The sequence below is a fragment of the Neoarius graeffei genome, chromosome 18, assembly GCF_027579695.1.
Source record: "Neoarius graeffei isolate fNeoGra1 chromosome 18, fNeoGra1.pri, whole genome shotgun sequence".
Classification (NCBI taxonomy): domain Eukaryota; kingdom Metazoa; phylum Chordata; class Actinopteri; order Siluriformes; family Ariidae; genus Neoarius; species Neoarius graeffei.
Genome location: NC_083586.1, coordinates 64,236,320 through 64,255,251, shown reverse-complemented (window position 1 = coordinate 64,255,251; position 18,932 = coordinate 64,236,320). Strand labels below are relative to the sequence as shown.

At 41.1% G+C, this 18,932-nt stretch overlaps 1 protein-coding gene across 9 annotated transcripts in view; it reads left to right on the top strand.

Moving 5' to 3' along the window:
- LOC132866450 (adhesion G protein-coupled receptor E3-like) overlaps positions 1-18,614 on the top strand; it is a 72,606-nt gene extending 53,992 nt beyond the window's left edge. For 8 of the 9 annotated variants that reach the window (XM_060899213.1, XM_060899211.1, XM_060899212.1 and 5 more), the window contains 10 exons: positions 429-509; positions 624-807; positions 6,392-6,505; positions 7,581-7,744; positions 7,832-7,993; positions 8,463-8,651; positions 12,788-13,026; positions 16,638-16,698; positions 16,800-17,069; positions 17,169-18,614. In XM_060899213.1, coding sequence (XP_060755196.1) covers positions 429-509; positions 624-807; positions 6,392-6,505; positions 7,581-7,744; positions 7,832-7,993; positions 8,463-8,651; positions 12,788-13,026; positions 16,638-16,698; positions 16,800-17,069; positions 17,169-17,324 — 1,620 coding nt within the window. In that variant the 3' untranslated portion in view covers positions 17,325-18,614. The remainder of the gene's footprint in view (positions 1-428; positions 510-623; positions 808-6,391; positions 6,506-7,580; positions 7,745-7,831; positions 7,994-8,462; positions 8,652-12,787; positions 13,027-16,637; positions 16,699-16,799; positions 17,070-17,168) is intronic. The other variant, XM_060899216.1, reaches the window with a different exon arrangement.
- Positions 18,615-18,932: the final 318 nt, after the last annotated feature.

Here is an 18,932-nt window from a genome sequence, read left to right as displayed (position 1 = left end):
GTGAAATTATCTTGCTGCATGACAGATATTTTTACTTGATAAGAGATCTTAGAATAAGTTGGTTGCAATCTAGAACTAGTTTTAATAATCTCAGAATTGGTGTCTTTTATTCTTCTAATAGGAAATGCAAGATCATTTCAACTGTTTTCAAGATATTTTCACTTGCTCAGATATCATTTTTTTTGCAGTGTTTATTTTAGGATTGTATTTGAAAGTGATGCTCATCGTCTGAATCTCTTTGTACAGTAGATATTTCAGCCAACAGAAGTTTTATGAGAAATCAGATCATTTTATTTGAGAAGTATCTGAGATTAAGTTGTGTTAGAGTTATAGTTATGTTGCATTTCAAAGATTAAACCTAGTGGTGAGTATAAAAGCCTTCTGGATGACTTTTTATTTTTGAGAAATATCAGTAATTTGTGCTCTAGGTTGATTTGCTAGCAGAGTGTGCACTGGAGTGGGCGCTGCCCCCATTTCAGAACGGAACAGTGCAGGAGCCACTACAGGACGTGAGACTTATTTGATGTTGTTGATTGTTTATTGTGAATTGAAGTGTGTTCATATAAAGATGGTCATTGCATTTGAATGTGTACGTCATGGATTTTACTCTGATTGTTGGACAGACTGTGGAATCTCATTTGAACAAAATTATGGTGCTTATAACTCTTTTGAAAGACTTCATTACTGACCGGAATATTCTACTATCCTACGGAAACTGTGTACTGGAAGTCACTGAGAATTTGGTGTCTATGCTGGTGAGGAAAACAGATCCCATCAAATCCATCAACATTTCTCTACAAACTTTAGGTAAGGAACATATTTCTAAACACTGCTGCTGCAAATGAAATCTATAGTTGGGTGCAAAAGTTTTTACACCCTTAGGACAAAATGAAGAAAACTCATTTCATTTATAACACCAACATCTTACTGTCAGATACAGACAGGGTCTTACTGACTGAACCAGAAAAATCTAAACCAAAAGTAAGTGTGATCGACAAGCAAAGTATCAGGTGATCAGCAGTCAGGCTCAGTAACTTATGCAATGAGTGACTCTGGCTTTGGGGCTCAGAGACACTAGAGCAGTGTGGATGCCAGGCGTAAATGTAGTGGAAGTGATGCATTTTAAAAGGAAAACATATTAGTGTGGATGTAGCCTGTCTCTCTACGTTAGTCCCATAATAGACTGGAGACCTGTCCAGGGTGGACCCTGCCTCTCCAAAGTCAGCTATCATTGCATATATCCATTGGAGGTGCTCACCTGCCACCTGCAATGGATATATGCAATGAATAAATGAATGAATGAATGAATGAATGAATGAATGAAAATTAACAAGAAAAACATCAGTTTTGCAAGGTTTTTGTAGTTCAACTATGAAATTGAGATATCCTCCCCATCCAAATCCCAGCGACCACAGATATAAACTTGTGTAATTATGTTCACACAGTTTATTTAATGCATTTCTCATATTCTTCTCTAATTTATTTCTTTTCAGTTCAGCTGCGGTTATAGCATTAGAATTAGAAGAGAACATAACGTTATTGTCATTGCGCATTGACAATGAAAATGGATGCAATTCTACCAGTGCAACATCTGCTTACAAAAGTAAAAATAAATAAATATCCATCCATTTTCTTCCGCTTATCTGAGGCCGGGTCGTGGTGGCAGCTGGCTAAGCATAATATTTCAGGCATCCCTCTCCCCAACAATGCTTCCCAGTTCCTCCCCAGGGATCCCAAGATGCCCCCAAGCCAGATGAGATAAATAATCTCTCCAGCATGTTCTGGGCTCCTCCCAGTTGGACGTGCCCATAAAACCTCCAAATAAAGGCACCCAGGAGGCATCCTAATCAGATGCCTGAACCACCTCAACTGACTCTTTTCGATATGAAGGAGCAGCCGCTCTAATTCAAGATCCCTCTGGATGTTTGAGCTCCTCACCCTATCTCTTAGGGTGAGCCCAGCCACCCTACAGAGAGAGTTCATTTCAGCTGCTTGTCTCCATCACCTCATCTTTTTGGTCAATACCCAAAGCTCATGACCATAGGAGAGGGTTGGAATGTAGATTGACTGGTAAATGAAAAGCTTTGCCTTCTGACTCAGCTCCCTCTTCACCACGACAGACCGGTACAATGCCTGCATTACTGCTGACACCTCCCCAATCCACCTATCGAGCTCACACTCCATTTTACCATCACTCGTGAACAAGACCCAGAGATACTTGAACTCCTTCACTTTGGGCAGCAACTCACTCCCAACCCAGAGGGAGCACTCCACCATTTTCTGGCAGAGAACCATGGCCTCAGACTTGGAGGTGTTGATTATCATCCCGGCCACTTCCCTCTTGGCTGCAAACCATCCCAGTGCTTGCTGAAGGCCATGCTCTGAAGAAGCCAACAGAAGCACATCATCTACAAAGAGCAGAGATGCAATTCTGAGGCTACCAAACTGGACACCCTCCTCACCCCAACTACACCCTGAGATCCCATACATGAATATCACAAACAGGATTGGGGACAAGGGGCAGCTTTGGCGGAGTCCAACTCCCACTGGAAACATGTTTGACTTTGTACCAAGAATATGGACACAGCTCACACTTTCATTGTACAAGGACTGGATGGCTTGTACCACTGACCCTGATGCCCCATACTTCTGCAGTGCCCCCCACAATACCCCCCAGGGGACATGGTCATAAGCCTTTTCCAAATCTACAAAACACATGTAGACTGGCTGGTCAAACTCCCATGAACCTCCCAGCAACCCTGCCATGGTAAAGACCTGGTCCACCATTCCACTGCCAGGATGGAATCTACATTGGTCCTCCTGAATCTGAGGTTTGACAATCAGTCAGAGCCTCCTTTCCAGCACCCTGGAATAAACTTTCCTGGGAAGTTTGAGCAGTGTGATATCCCTATAATTAGAGCACACTCTCTGGTCCCCCTTTTTAAAAAGAGGAACCACCACTCCAATCTGCCACTCCACAGGCACTGTACCTGACCTCCACGCAACACTTAAGAGGCATGTCAGCCAAGACAGCCCAACAATCTCTGGAGCCTTCAGCATCTCAGGGTGAATCTCATCCACCCCGGTTCCTTGCTACCGAGGAACTTCTTGACTACCTTAGTGACCTCTGCCAGAGATATGGATCATGCTTCCCCTGAGTCCTCAGACTCCACCTCTTCCATGGAAGATATGTAGGATGGGTTCAGGAGGTCCTCAAAGTGCTCCTTCCACTGCCTGACAATATCAATAATTCTCCTCAGTTGTGCACAGCCTGAGGCAAGCCCTACTTCCCCTTCCTGAGTCACCGAACAGTTTGGCAGAACTTCCTTGAAGCCAACCAAAAGTGTTTCTCCATGGACTCCCTGAATTCCTCCCACACCCGGGTTTTTGCTTCAGCACCTGCTGAAGCTGCAGCCCTTCTGGCCTCCTGGTACCTGCCTGCTGCCTCAAGGGACACCTGGGCCAACTAAGCCTGAAAGGCCTCTTCTTCAGCTTGATGTTTTCCTTCACCGCTGCTGTCTACCAGTGGGTTCTTAGGTTACTGCCACGACAGGCACCAATGACCTTTTGTCCACAGCTCCTACTAACTGCCTCTACAATAGAGTCTTTGAATATGGTCCATTCAGATTCCATGTCCCCAACCTCCCCCAGGATGCAAAAAAAGCTCTTTCAGAGGTGGGAATTGAAGACTAGAGCTCTGCACTCCCGCGGGAGTCCCGCGGGACTCGCGGGACCCGCCGCAAAGCAGTGCGGCGTGGGACAAATTTTGAAAGCTCATTGCAGGCGCGCGCGGGACCGGAAGTGCACATATGCGAGCGCGGGCGGGAGCAGGAGTGCACATATGCGGCGCGGGCGGGAGCGGTGATAAGCTGCAGTCCCGCTAACTAAAAACGTGTTTGAAATAAAATTTATAAATTATTAATTTATGCCTGTCATATATAATTTGTGCAGGATATTTTATTTGGCATTGATAAAAACATTTTAAGATGCTTAAGTTTGCAGAAAGAGTCAGATTGCCAGATTAGTGAGGAATGGCATCTTAAATTTGCCATTGATCACCCTAACGAGAAATCCTTTGATCACTCTAATGACTCGCCGTTCACACTCAGCTAGCAAGAGAACCATGAGTGAAGTGATTTACTGCTTGAGTTAGTCTACAACTCTAATCAGAGAGACAGGTTACACAGTGACGGTAGGCTTGACTCAATGCTATCCCAGAAATCCTTCCTGTAATATGCAAATTTGGCTGTCCAATCAGAGGCGACCAAATTTGCATATTACAGGAAGGATTTCTGGGATAGCATTGAGTCAAGCCTACCGTCACTGTGTAACCTGTCTCTCTGATTAGAGTTGTTCACTCATGGTTTTCTTGCTTGCTCTGCTTTGCAATTAAAAAAAAAAAAAACATTGGTACAAAGCAAGCCCATTCACTTTATGCTGATCAGAGAATTACAATGGTTTCTCATGTGACAAAAATATACGATTCACTATTAAATATTTTAATCGCTTGACAGCACTAATTATTATTATTAGAGACACTACATGCTGAATTCAGAAGCAAGGTAAATAATAACAAACGTGAACATGAGCTGTAGATATTTATGCTCAAATCCATTCAAAGTAGGGGGCGGGGCACCATCACGCTGTGTCAAGACAAGAACTTTCCTGAGAAATAACGCGAACGTCTGCATCATGCGGGATTTGCGGGCGGGAGCAGGACAAAATATGGCAGGTGCGGGCAGGACTGAAAATCATAATTCTTTGTGGGTGCGGGCGGGAGCGGGACTGAAAATCATAATTCTTTGCGGGCGCGGGCAGGAGTGGGACTGCACAATGAGGGCGCGGGTGGGAGTGGGACTGAAAAAGCCGACCCGCACAGACCTCTATTGAAGACCCCATGAACAGAGGACTCCACCAGACATTTCCAGTTCACCCTCACTACACACTTGGGTTTGCCAGGTCTGTCTGGCAGCCTCTCCTGCCATCTGATCCAACTCACCACCAGGTGGTGATCAGTTGACAGCTCTGTTCCTCTCTTCACCCAAATGTTCAAGAGATATGGCTGCAGATCTGATGATATGAACACAAAGTCAATCATCGATCTTTGGCCTAAGGTGTTCTGGTACTAGGTACACTTATGAACCACCTTATGATTGAACTTGGTGTTTGTTATGGCCAATCCATGGTGAGCACAGAAGCCCACCAGAAAGGTGACATTCCACATCCTAAAAACTAGTCTGTACTGCCAAAGATCAACACGCCCAAGCTCCCAACTTTTCCTGCTACCTGGTTCATAATGCACCCAACTCTGGTGCCTGTCATTGTGGGTGGTGAGCCCACATGGCCGCGGCTCCATGTAATTTCTTCAGGTTGTGCCTGGCCGGGCTTCATGGGCCAAGGCCTGGCCACCGAACACTCACCAGCAAACTCCCCTCCCAGGTCTGGCTCCAGGAGGAGGCCCCAGTATCCCACACCCAGGTGAGGTGCAGCAGCTCCTACTTAGCTGTTTCATCAAGGTCCATGAATCGCTCTTAGTCTGGCCCTTCCCCTGGAACTAGTTTGCCTTGGGAGACCCTACCAGGGGCTAATGCCCCCAACAACACAGCTCCCAGGATCACTGGGACACAAAAACCCCTCCACAATGTTAAGGTGGCGATTCTTCAGAGAAGAATAAATAAATATATTATATGGACATATTTTATGTATTTAATTAATAAATAAAAGGTCCCATTATGACGGGGTACTGTGTGGCCTGCTAGCTCAATAACTGTATCCAGAAAGAGTGAATGAAGCCAGGTCTCTGTGATTAGCAGAATTCAGCTGTCCTTGATGATCTTATTTTCTGCAACCTGTGGCTTTAATTTGTCCATCTTATTTACAAGGGATCTTGTGTTGGTGAGAAAGATACTAGGAAGAGGCAGCTTGTGTGGCCGCCTCTGTAACCTCACCAGCATGCTGGCCCTGCAGCCTTGCTTCTGCCTCCTGTCCCTGCACTGCCTCTGCCTCCTGCTTGTGGGGAAGGTAATCCACAGAGAGGCTGGGCACGTGGCTGTGTCCGCCAGGATGTCGTGGGAGTGGAGAAACTCATCTGTAACAGTCCACTCACTGCATAATCCTATTTTTAGGCGCTCATGCTAGCTTTAGATGATGTTCGCCCAGCAGGATGTCGTCATGATGAGTAACAACACATACACAACCAGCCAAACAAAGCACTGAAAAGGAGAGCCCTGAGCCACTGTGTCTATGTGCACCACCATTACACCATTACATTACATTCAGTGTTGTGTTATCTCCATCAGAAGAGAATATTCTCCATCATAAAACAATACAGAACTTGAACATGATTCACAAAAAGTTGGACAATCCTGACTCTTGATTTCTATCTTTCCAGAGGTTCAGGTAATTACTGTTGGGCAAAACACCTCTGTGAATAAAGTCCATTCTCTCATCACAAGCAGTGCATCCATGGATATCGAGTTGACTGGGATCTCAAAGAATAGCAGTGGTATTGTAGTGATCTTTACATTTCTTTTTAAACATGTCTCTGGGTAAAATTCCCCACTGCACATAGATGAGCAAAACCATCGCTCCAATGTTTACCTCCAAAATAAACTAATAGTCCAGACTAATGGAAAGATGAAGTCTATAGTTACAGTTCATAACTGCTGTGAAATAAATTGTTCTAAGGTCACTGTCAGGACTGCAGGTGACAGATGGATGTAAAAGCAGAAACAGAATTTATTAGGAACACTGGCAGACAAACCAAATCATAGGCAAAAAGTGGAATTTAGAAACAGGCAAAAGTCAGGCGAGGCTAGGGCAGATTAGTTTGGGAAAACAGGTGATTGAGTCCAGGTGTGTGCAGTCAGTAATCAGGGGACTGTGAGCAGGGAAGTGTAGGATGGGTGTTGTAGTCTGTGGCGGCCATATTTGAAGGTCGCTTTGAATGCTGGGAAGTGGAGTCCAGAAGTGGGAAGTGGAGTCCAGCATGCCAACAGGTGCAGATGTGACTGTCACAGCTATTGATTTATTTATTTTTTTCAGAATAAATCTGACCAGGAATAATTGTGCTTACCTTCTTTTTAATTGTTGTAAAATCAAAATCTCTTCATTTAATTATTTTTCCATACAAACAACTCAAACTACTCAAGTAGGCAAATTCAAGAATTGGTATCAAGTCTAAGTGTCCAAGCAGATTTCCTTTTATATTATTATTACCTCTGCCAACCTTCTTTGTTTTTTCCCAACATAACTCAAAAAGTAGTGAAAGGATTTTGATGAAATTTGGAGGAAAGCTGAGCCAGGGAACAATTGGTTAGATTTTGATGCAAATCCAGAAATGTATGTGGATCCAGGATTTTTTTTTTTTTTGTCTGTTCCCAGTAAAGCTCCAAAAGTAGTGAATGGATTTGGATGAAATTGGGTGTAGAGCTTTACTGTTATCCTAGATTCAAGTGATTGTATTTTGATGTTGATCCACAACACAGATTAGTAAACATCTGGATATTCTAACATGTGTCTTGGTGGAGGTATGCAATCTACTGAGTGTCCTTCTAGTTTTAATCTTGATTTCATTTCAGTTGCTGTAGCCTTTATGAGCTACACCAACATGTCAGACATCCTGACCCCTGTAGACCTTGATGACAGCAAAACCATGATGTCTGCTGTGGTATCAGTAACACTTCTCCAAACCACCAACGCACACCTCACCAAACCACTCAATCTCACGTTCACAAACATCAGAGTAAGTTATTTCCCTTCGAGAGGATTTATTTATTCTTTTTAATTACCAGTTTTCAGATTTTGGTTATTCCCTCCTCTTCCTCACTAGGAGTTAGACCCTGCAGACATTCTCTACTGTGGGTACTGGACAGAAACAGACTGGGCTGAAGCTGGTTGTAACATCACAGACAAAAACTCCACTCACACTGTGTGCTCTTGTGATCATCTGGGTACTTTTACAATCATGCAGGTTTTAAGTGACCAGGATACGGTAAGCTCTATCCTCAAGATATTGTATAAGAAGCAGCTGTTCAAAAAGAGGTAGTGGTTAGTTTCATGTGTTTCTGAGGAAGCACAGAAGATAGCTTTTTCCAAAACCTCCCACATTAGTAGCAGCTGTTAGAAATTGGTGGACAATCTTTCCCAGTTAAAGTGCATTAAAAGGTTTGGATTTTTTTGTGTGATTTTTCTGAATTTCAAGCACTAGATATGGTTTCAAGCTACATATTCTGGAACCTGGTTTCTGGTTCTTCACACTTGTTAGGTGACAGTGGGCTTGTCTGATATTTATTTGTCTTTGCACTTGATTTACCACCTCAAAAAAAAAAAAAATCAGTAAAGGTACTGCATGTGTCCCATGGATACTGAATGATCTGTATGAGCATATTGTGAAGACAAGTCCTCTAATAAGCACAAGAGTTTTAATAATAGAGATGTATCATTTCTTTTAATCTTTCCAGACGGATCATTCTTGGATCATTTTCGTCACAGCATCTATAGCAGTGGGAATTATATTTCTGATTTTGTCGATACTGACACTCGCCTTTTGTTGGCCGAACAGAAATTTGACCAGAACGGCTCTGATAAACCTGTGTATAAGCTTGTTGATGGTTCTGCTTTTTGACCTGGCCTTTCTACATACCCAGACAGTGAGTGTTGCCCTTTTTGGCCTGCAAGTGAAAAATGAATCATTTTAAATTTTATATATAGAACTGTGCAAAAGACTTAGGCACCCTGCTTTTCTTCATACAAACTTTGTTATAGATTTCTGTTTTCTGACTTCTACATTATCTAAAACATTTTAGGAGTTCCAAACATTCATTTTTTGGGACAAAATGAAATGTTAGAAGAAGAAAAAAAAGCCTGTACCTGAGCAGCATATTCCATAAGAGAGCACTTTTCAGATTAAAAAAGAAAACATAATGAAGGCTGCTGGGTTTTGGTGTAAAATGAAGAAGTGAGTGTGACAGTCAAAGTGTCCAGAAGAACTGGGGCTGGTTCTGTAAGATGCTCAGGAAAACCTACAGATCATTTCCACATAAAACTGCACTCACTGGACCTCAGACTACTGTTTTTTTTTTTTTTTTCAATCAAAGGGTCATCTCACACCAAATACTGACTTTGTTTCATTTATTATGGATTACTGTTATGTATGTTTTTTTTTCTACGTTCATCTCATCTCATTATCTCTAGCCGCTTTATCCTTCTACAGGGTCGCAGGCAAGCTGGAGCCTATCCCAGCTGACTACGGGTGAAAGGCGGGGTACACCCTGGACAAGTCGCCAGGTCATCACAGGGCTGACACATAGACAACCATTCACGCTCACATTCACACCTACGCTCAATTTAGAGTCACCAGTTAACCTAACCTGCATGTCTTTGGACTGTGGGGGAAACCGGAGCACCCGGAGGAAACCCACGCGGACACGGGGAGAACATGCAAACTCCGCACAGAAAGGCCCTCGCCGGCCACAGGGCTCGAACCCGGACCTTCTTGCTGTGAGGCGACAGCGCGAACCACTACACCACCGTGCCGCCTATATATATATATATATATATGTGTGTGTGTGTGTGTGTGGAGTGCCCCCCAGTTCTGAGGTACGCTCCTGAATTCTTTTAATTAGCAAGAAATATCTTTCTTTTGATGAAATCAATACTTTAAGGTAAAGAACTACAACCCCGATTCCAAACAAAGTTGGGACAAAGTACAAATTGTAAATAAAAACAGAATGCAATGATGTGGAAGTTTAAAAATTCCATATTTTATTCAGAATAGAACATAGATGACATATCAAATGTTTAAACTGAGAAAATGTATCATTTAAAGAGAAAAATTAGGTGATTTTAAATTTCATGACAACAACACATCTCAAAAAAGTTGGGACAAGGCCATGTTTCCCACTGTGAGACATCCCCTTTTCTCTTTACAACAGTCTGTAAACGTCTGGGGACTGAGGAGACAAGTTGCTCAAATTTAGGGATAGGAATGTTAACCCATTCTTGTCTAATGTAGGATTCTAGTAGCTTCACTGTCTTAGGTCTTTTTTGTCGTGTCTTCCGTTTTATGATGCGCCAAATGTTTTCTATGGGTGAAAGATCTGGACTGCAGGCTGGCCAGTTCAGTACCCGGACCCTTCTTCTACGCACCCATGATTCTGTAAATGATGCAGTATGTGGTTTGGCATTGTTATGTTGGAAAATGCAAGGTCTTCCCTGAAAGAGACGTCGTCTGGATGGGAGCATATGTTGCTCTAGAACCTGGATATACCTTTCAGCATTGATGGTGTCTTTCCAGATGTGTAAGCTGCCCATGCCACACGCACTAATGCAACCCCATACCATCAGAGATGCAGGCTTCTGAACTGAGTGCTGATAACAACTTGGGTCGTCCTTCTCCTCTTTAGTCCGAATGACACGGCGTCCCTGATTTCCATAAAGAACTTCAAATTTTGATTCGTCTGACCACAGAACAGTTTTCCACTTTGCCACAGTCCGTTTTAAATGAGCCTTGGCCCAGAGAAGACGTCTGCGCTTCTGGATCATGTTTAGATACGGCTTCTTCTTTGAACTGTAGAGTTTTAGCTGGCAACGGCGGATGGCACGGTGAATTGTGTTCACAGATAATGTTCTCTGGAAATATTCCTGAGCCCATTTTGTGATTTCCAATACAGAAGCATGCCTGTATGCAGTGTTGGGCACGTTACTTTCAAAAAGTAATTAGTTATAGTTACTAGTTACTTTTCTCAAAAAGTAACTGAGTTAGTAACGGAGTTACTTTGTCATAAAAGTAACTAATTACCAGGGAAAGTAATTATTCCGTTACATTTTTGTTCCCCCTCAAAAAAATCAAATTCACTTAGTGTAATCATAATAAAAGTGAATGTTAAATGTGTTTAATGACTGAAATGGACACTTAACAGAACCAATTAGTAACGTTATCTACACTATATTAATATTTTTGTGGGACAATGTGAGATAAGACATCTATCAAACGTAATATATTTTTGTAGTTATTAAAATTGTTACTAATTACTGGCCACTGACGAGGACAAACGCTTTGTTCCTCGACATAATGTGCATTGCACGTAAACACTCTTGCCTATTATTTCAAGTAATGAAAAGTAATGGCTGTATTTCCAATGTGAAAGCGCAGTGCTGGGCTGACCACTCGCCATCGCTGGGTCTTCCAATTGAAAGAGCGCACAGTAGTGCAGTAGGCGTGGCCTACCTACATATGTTGTCCAAATCTACTCTGATTGGCTTATTGTGCCGTTGTCTCGCGTCTTCCCGCCCCACACGAAAGCAGAGTAAAGAAAGGCTGAACGAGCAGCGTGCCAGATGAGAACAGCTTTAATAAAGTAACGCATAGTATTTTATTGTAAGTAACGGGAACGGCGTTATAACGATGTAAAAAGTAATTAGTTAGATTACTCGTTACTAAAAAAAGTAACGCCGTTAGTAACGCCGTTTATTTCTAACGCCGTTATTCCCATCACTGCCTGTATGTGATGCAGTGCCGTCTAAGGGCCCGAAGATCACGGGCACCCAGTATGGTTTTCCGGCCTTGACCCTTACGCACAGAGATTTTTCCAGATTCTCTGAATCTTTTGATGATATTATGCACTGTAGATGATGATATGTTCAAACTCTTTGCAATTTTACACTGTCGAACTCCTTTCTGATATTGCTCCACTATTTGTGGGCGCAGAATTAGGGGGATTGGTGATCCTCTTCCCATCTTTACTTCTGAGGGCCGCTGCCACTCCAAGATGCTCTTTTTATACCCAGTCATGTTAATGACCTATTGCTAATTGACCTAATGAGTTGCAATTTGGTCCTCCAGCTGTTCCTTTTTTGTACCTTTAACTTTTCCAGCCTCTTATTGCCCCGTCCCAACTTTTTTGAGATGTGTTGCTGTCATGAAATTTCAAATGAGCCAATATTTGGCATGAAATTTCAAAATGTCTCACTTTCGACATTTGATATGTCGTCTATGTTCTATTGTGAATACAATATCGGTTTTGAGATTTGTAAATTATTGCATTCCGTTTTTATTTACAATTTGTACTTTGTCCCAACTTTTTTTGAATCGGGGTTGTAATTATCACTAATGGGTCTATTTAAGCAGCTAGAAATATTCAAAATAAATAATAAAACCTTCACGTAACCTTTAACGTAATGCACTATGTCACTCATTAAATAAATCAATCTCTTAATGTGTTCGAATCCACCCAATACACAGAATGAAATTAGCACTTTAATGGGCTTTAACTTTTAAAGTAATTTAAAGAATTTAGCACATATATACACTATCACTATTACCAGTCTATGAAATAACCCATGAAATATGCAGAAATGCAACAAGTAAGTTTAACTATTTATTTAAAAAAATACTCGTATATAGATTTACATGTATACATTCAAATATAAAGATTCATAAACTCAAATGAACAGCTTTTGGTTTCTTTCAAGTCGTGTTCAGTGTAAACGTGAAAACTCGCAGTCTTTCAGTCGTACGAAAAACTGCATGCATTCGGCAGGACACTTTCAAAATCAACACAAACTGTAATATTAAAACCCCAAATCCTAAAGCCGGCAGTTATTCTAACTGAGATGAAATAAAAATGGAATGAATTTAAATGGGTACCCAGTTATCAGTCAAAAGGTATCGGCCTGTATCGACACTTGTGTGCGTAGTAACCTGACACAATATGGCTGCATCGCGCCATTCACAATAATATCTATTAACCAGGTGTTCTAACAACATTCTTCTTTCTTTCCACAGGTATGGAAGCTAGTACTGGACTGGCTTTGGGATTTTTTCTATTTGTCATTTGGTCTGTGGATGTTCATTGAAGCCATCCTGCTCTTCATATCTGTGAAGAACCTATCAAATATCAGATCAATGCAGGGGGAGGGGTTTAGCTGGAAATGGTTAATTGTGATTGGATACTGTGTGCCCCTGATTGTGGTGACTCTGCTGTTCATGCGTCTGAGCTTTACTGGAAGCCAAACATCTGTCGAGTGAGTGTGGGAAACTGGGTGGGTTTATTGCCTCATTTTATTTCAGTAATTTCACACAGGGAAGAGTGCTGTTATACTGAATATCAGCATGGCTCTGATTCTAACAAACTATTGCTAGAATTTTATGTCGTGAACACAGAGGAGTGGAGTGATACTGTGCAAGTGCTGTTATATGAAATATCAATACTCTTGGAATGGCCAATCAATTGTCCAATCAAATAAGTGGACCACAACTTATGTAACTGTTTTAATTGCATATATCCATCCATCCATCCATCCATCCATCCATCCATCCATCCATCCATCACTTATTTGTCAAGGTCACAGGGGAACCTGGAGCCAATCCCAGCTAACGTCAGGCGATTGGCGGGGTTCACCCTGGACAGGTCACCAATCTATCACAGGGCTACATTCATCCATACATTAGTTGTCCACTACAATCGGAAAACCTATAGACCTGCTTGTTTATGCAGTTATCCACACAGCCAATCACGTGGCAGCAGCACAGTGCATAAGAACATACAGGTACAGGTCAAGAGCTTCAGTTAGTGCTCAGGTCAAACATCAGAATGAAGTAAAAGTGTGATCTGTGTGACTTTAACTGTGGCCTGGGTGTTGGTCCCAGATGGGCTGGTTTGAGCCTTTCAGAAACCGCTGATCGCCTAAGATTTTCACACACAGCAGTCTCTAGAATCAGCTACAGTATACACAGGTTAGCATGGTGGTGCAATGGTTAGCACTGTAGTCTCACAGCAAGAAGGTTCACCCTGAGCAGCTTTCCAGTCTATCTCAGGGCTAACACAGAGCCAGACAACCATCACACTCATATTATGATTTTTTTAGCTGTGTAGCAATATCTAGTGTACATTTCAGATGAATAGCTGCATTGGAAATATGTTAATAAATACATGAAGCTCTAACTGTACATTCTCTGACATCGTCAGGACAGAGGAGCTTACACTTTGCACTTTGTTAGTAACATGTCATGCTGCATATTTTTGTTTAATTAAAAGTAGATGGCCTTTGCATTTCATAAAATCGGTGAAATTTAGCTCCATCTGAAATGTGGTGATTGTGATATCTGTTTATTTCTGTAATATCTCACAAAATATCAGGCCATTCTGTGGCTGGGAAATTATTTAATTTGAGAGGATTAAAGCAAATAATGTGCATGAAATCGCTCGCTTGGCGCAGTCAAGCAGACAGAGGAAGTCCGTATGCGCATGCGCAGGTTTACCTTCTTCTTCTTTTGGGTTTTACGGCAGCTGGCATCCACAGTGTTGCATTACTGCCATCTACAGGTTTCCCTTTGAGCGTGCACTGACCGTTCCATCATTCTGTCGCTAAACGAACAGCTGATCACACCGAGGTGCTCGCTGAGTGCCCATATTTATTAGTTTGGTCCTGCGTTTCCTTTCCTTCGTATAGAACAGGGCTTTTCAAAGTGTGCGGCGCGCCCCCCCGGGGGGCGCCAGAGTTCTTTGGGGGGGGCGCAATGTGAGAGACAAAATGGATCGATTTTTAGTACCTAAAGCTACAGTGAATGAGGAGACGGCCAAGCAAAAAAACAGAGCCTCCAGGATGTTGCGATTTGCAACTTCAGTGCAAATTCAACCAATCCCCGCGAATTCAGGGCGGTGTTGCAATTATATCCAATCACCGCAACTTTCCCGCAAATTTGACCAATCGTTGGCATCGTCTTGAGGTGACATCGTCAAACTACCTTCCGCCTTACTTCCGGATGTCTATGTTCAAGAGAAGCAGCATGCGCGCAGTGTTGCCAGATTGGCGGTTTCAAGTGCATTTTGGCGGGTTTTGAATATATTTTGGACTGGAAAACGTCAGCAGTATCTGGCAACATTGCATGATGTGCGAGTCAGTGTTTATATAGGCTTAAATTTTGTTACTGAAAGTGTGTTATGTTTACAGTGAAGGACTGTGTGCACTTTATTTTTTTTTTACTTAATACATTAATACATTAATTAATGGGTGCCAACATTTTTTGCCAAAGTTGTATTTTATTTTCCATTGTTTAGGCAGCTTCAACATCATACTGTGAGATTCTGTTCAAATTGTTTTTTTTCCTTCTATGAAGCCTGAGCCATTTATTTCATTAGTTTATAATTATTGTTTAATTTAGTCTTCAGGAGAGACTGCCTGCACACAGTACTAGTATTAATAGTTTTTTTTTTTCTTACATGAAAGCTGAGGCATTTATATTATATTTGAAGGTAACTTCATGTTGTGCTGTGAAGTTCTCTGCACTTTAACTTTTGAACCAACAGGTGCATTTGGATAAGTAAAGCCTATTTTTCTGCATTTTTGTAGTCCTGGTAATCTTTTATATTGGTAAAGTTGTTTATAGGACCATTTCTCAGTGTCTGTTTTTTTAATCAATAGTTTTTCAGTAATAACTTAATATTTAACATATCACTCAATTTTAATCACAAAAAGAGAAAATCGCAACAATTTCTTGCAACTTTCACTTCCTCCCGCAATGTAATCGCAACAAAAACCTAAACACCGCAACTTTCATCGCAATTTTTTTGGAAACCCCTGCAACATCAGACATTTTAGCCCGCAACAATCACAAAAAAGGCCCGCGGAATCCTGGGGGACTGGAAAAAGAAGGAAGTATAACCACGATTATTTAAAGTTTGGATTTTCATGGACTGGATCTGAAGATGCTCCACTGCCACAGTGTGTTGTCTGCCAAGAGGTGCTAGCTAACGATGCTATGAGATGTTTAAAATGTGTAAAACAAGATGTTTTAAAAAGCACAGATGTTTAAAATGTGAAAAAGAAAAAAATAATGTGTACAACAACCATTTTTTTTTTAAATACGAATGGAACATTAAGTATAGCAACAACAAAAATTGTAAGGGGGGGGGCTGTTGTTTATTTGCTCTCTGAGGGGGGGCTGACTCTCCCACACTTTGAAAACCCCTGGTATAGAACATAACGTCTTTTCTTCTCGCTTTCCGTTACTGCAGTTGGTCTTTCACATTTTATTTTTACACTCACGTCCTCCATTTTTCTCTCCTGTTTCAAATTTGTATCCCACAATGCCTTGCGTGAACGGGGAAAGCCCACCACGTGGTGCATGACGTAGTATCTTGAATTGGGTCATGGTGAAGCAGGAAAAAATAGGGGAGAATTTAGGGACACGTGGAAATAAAGTCATTAATTGTTGTATTTAAAAAAAACTAATAAAATTGGAAGTCTGCGATTCAAATTCAGTAGCTTTCGGTCACTAAACAAAGATAACTGGGCATTGGGAAAATTCTTTTTATGACCCTGAAAGGCAGTCTAGCTTTAAACTTAAGAGCGAGAATAAAGAGAGACTGGTGAGGGAACCACTGTTTATAGCTGCTATAATGTAAGTAAGAACAGGAAGTAACTTGTCTCACAGACATTTCATAACATTAAATGTAACTATTAATGAAGAAAAATAGGACGCATCCTTCTTAATTTTAATTGTTTGCAAATTGCTGTGGTATCAGAGAAACAAACCACTCCAGGATCTGCTGTTATAAAATATCTTGAGGGGACGGTAAAGTTTTTGTTTTTATTTTTTTACTGATTGTATTACGTGTTTTTTCTTTATGCAGGGAAAATTGGGACTCAGAAGCTTCGTTTGTTGTTTATTCAATTTTTCTCTGCATTCTTGCAGTAAGTACTACACACAGTAAAGAATTAAAAATCACAGGTAATGAAAGTCATTATAACAACTATTTCATTTAATTCATCTGAACTATTTTTTTCCTGTGCAGTTTAACTTCATCTTCTTCTTCATCATCATCATCAACTTGAGCTTCACTATAATACGGCAGAAACTTCAGAACTTACAGAGGAGTAACACCAATAATCAAAAACTCATACTATGTGTGATGTTTAAAAGCCTGGCCCAGTTTTTTATCCTCGGCTGCCCTTGGATTATTTTAGACTTCTTCAACGATTCTACATCATGGTATGTCTGGATGTTCTTCGCTAGCCAGCAGGGCACCTTCATCTTCCTGGTCCACTGTCTCTTCAACCAAGAGGTCAGCACTCCGCACTTTGTTTTGATCCAAACTTGAATAGAATTTAAAAATTGTTTTACTTTTTTTTCTATTTTTGTCCATCTTCTCTTCCACTTCCAGGTCAGGCAGCAGTACAGGAAGTACCTGGATGCTTTTTGCTGCGCCAGCAAACGTAACACCGCTACAGCAGATGTGCAGATGAGCAGCGACTCAGGGAACAACATGAACGTCCACAGGGCTGTTACTTCCACGGTTACATTGTCAGTGATTAGCTGAGCTTTTTCATATTTTTGATGCACATGTTTTTTTGGTTTAGAACTTTTATTGCTCTTTTAATTCATATATATCTTCTTTTTGTTTTTGGTTTTCTGCATTGTAAACAAAGAGCAACTTTAATTTTCTTATAACTTTACTAAAATGACAATCTGTTAAAAGATCGAATCAGGTTAGGATCAGGATGTGTGAGGTATGGATATGGATATGGACTTTTCAGGTCAGGCTTCATTTAATCTGCCAGCATTTCTGTCTTTTTTGTAAATATTTTTAACATAACATTTAGAAACATTACCACAATAACGCATCACATAACAGAGCAAAGCATTATTACTGCAAATGTTTTTAGAATATTGCAGAAACGTTATTTAACAATTTTTCGCCAAAGGTGAAGTTAATGTCAGTGAATAATAAGCGAGATGAAGTCGAGGTCGAGATTATTCTTCACCAATATTCACTGAGCCTGAGGCAGATAATTGTTTTAGTATAATTACACAGGTGATTATTTTTTTTAAAAATCATTCATTTCAAACTTCAAAAGTGGCATGCAAATATGATAATGGCACGGCGTAGATTTGTGTCGCTTCTCTACGCCGAGTCACATAAAATCCTTTGTTTTGAAATCGATAAAATAAATCACAATCCCACCTTACCTTTGAATAGTTTCAGACTAAATTCTGAAATTTCTGAGCAATTTTAGTGTGACGAAGTGATCAGCCGCCATTTTGCCGAGTCGCTCGAGGTGATTATTGAGAAATAGTCAGAATCTCTCGACCAATCAGAGCACGCGATTTTCTATAATCACCTGTGTATTTATACTAATTTTAGTTACAACGATAGTTTTTGAAGGACATGTCAAATGCGTCTGGACTAGGTTTAGATTTAGGTAGAGAATTATTTAAAATCAACACCAGGATTACTGGCACCATTCAAACAAGTCTATGAAATCTATTTCCACTTAGACAAATAATTTCAGAAGAACTGTGTGTGTGTGTGTGTGTGTGTGTGTGTGTGTGTGTGTAGATCAGTTTCCCTCCTCTTCAATGAAATGGTAAATGCAGATCTGAGAAGATAAAAGTGAATAAACAGAAAATATACATAATAATAATAATAATAATAATAATAATAATAATAATGATGTTCTTGTTGAGTTGTAAATGTATCTACTGCCCCCTGTTGGCCATCTGCAGCATTTACACTTCTGTGACTCGAATCCTCATAAATATCTGTCTCATCAAGGTTCTCTGTATAATATGCAGGTTGTAACTTGTAATAAAGTGTTTTAATCGTGTATCCCACTTGCACTAAGATTTTAACCTTAGGCGCCTCATACTCATGGGCAGAGTTTGCCTCTTGAGGTTTCTTGCTCATGTTGTCTGAGGGAGTTTTTCCTTGCCACCGTCACCACAGGCGTGCTCATTGGGGATAGACTCATCTCATCTCATCTCATTATCTCTAGCCGCTTTATCCTTCTACAGGGTCGCAGGCAAGCTGGAGCCTATCCCAGCTGACTACGGGCGAAAGGCGGGGTACACCCTGGACAAGTCGCCAGGTCATCACAGGGCCGACACATAGACACAGACAACCATTCACATTCACATTCACACCTAC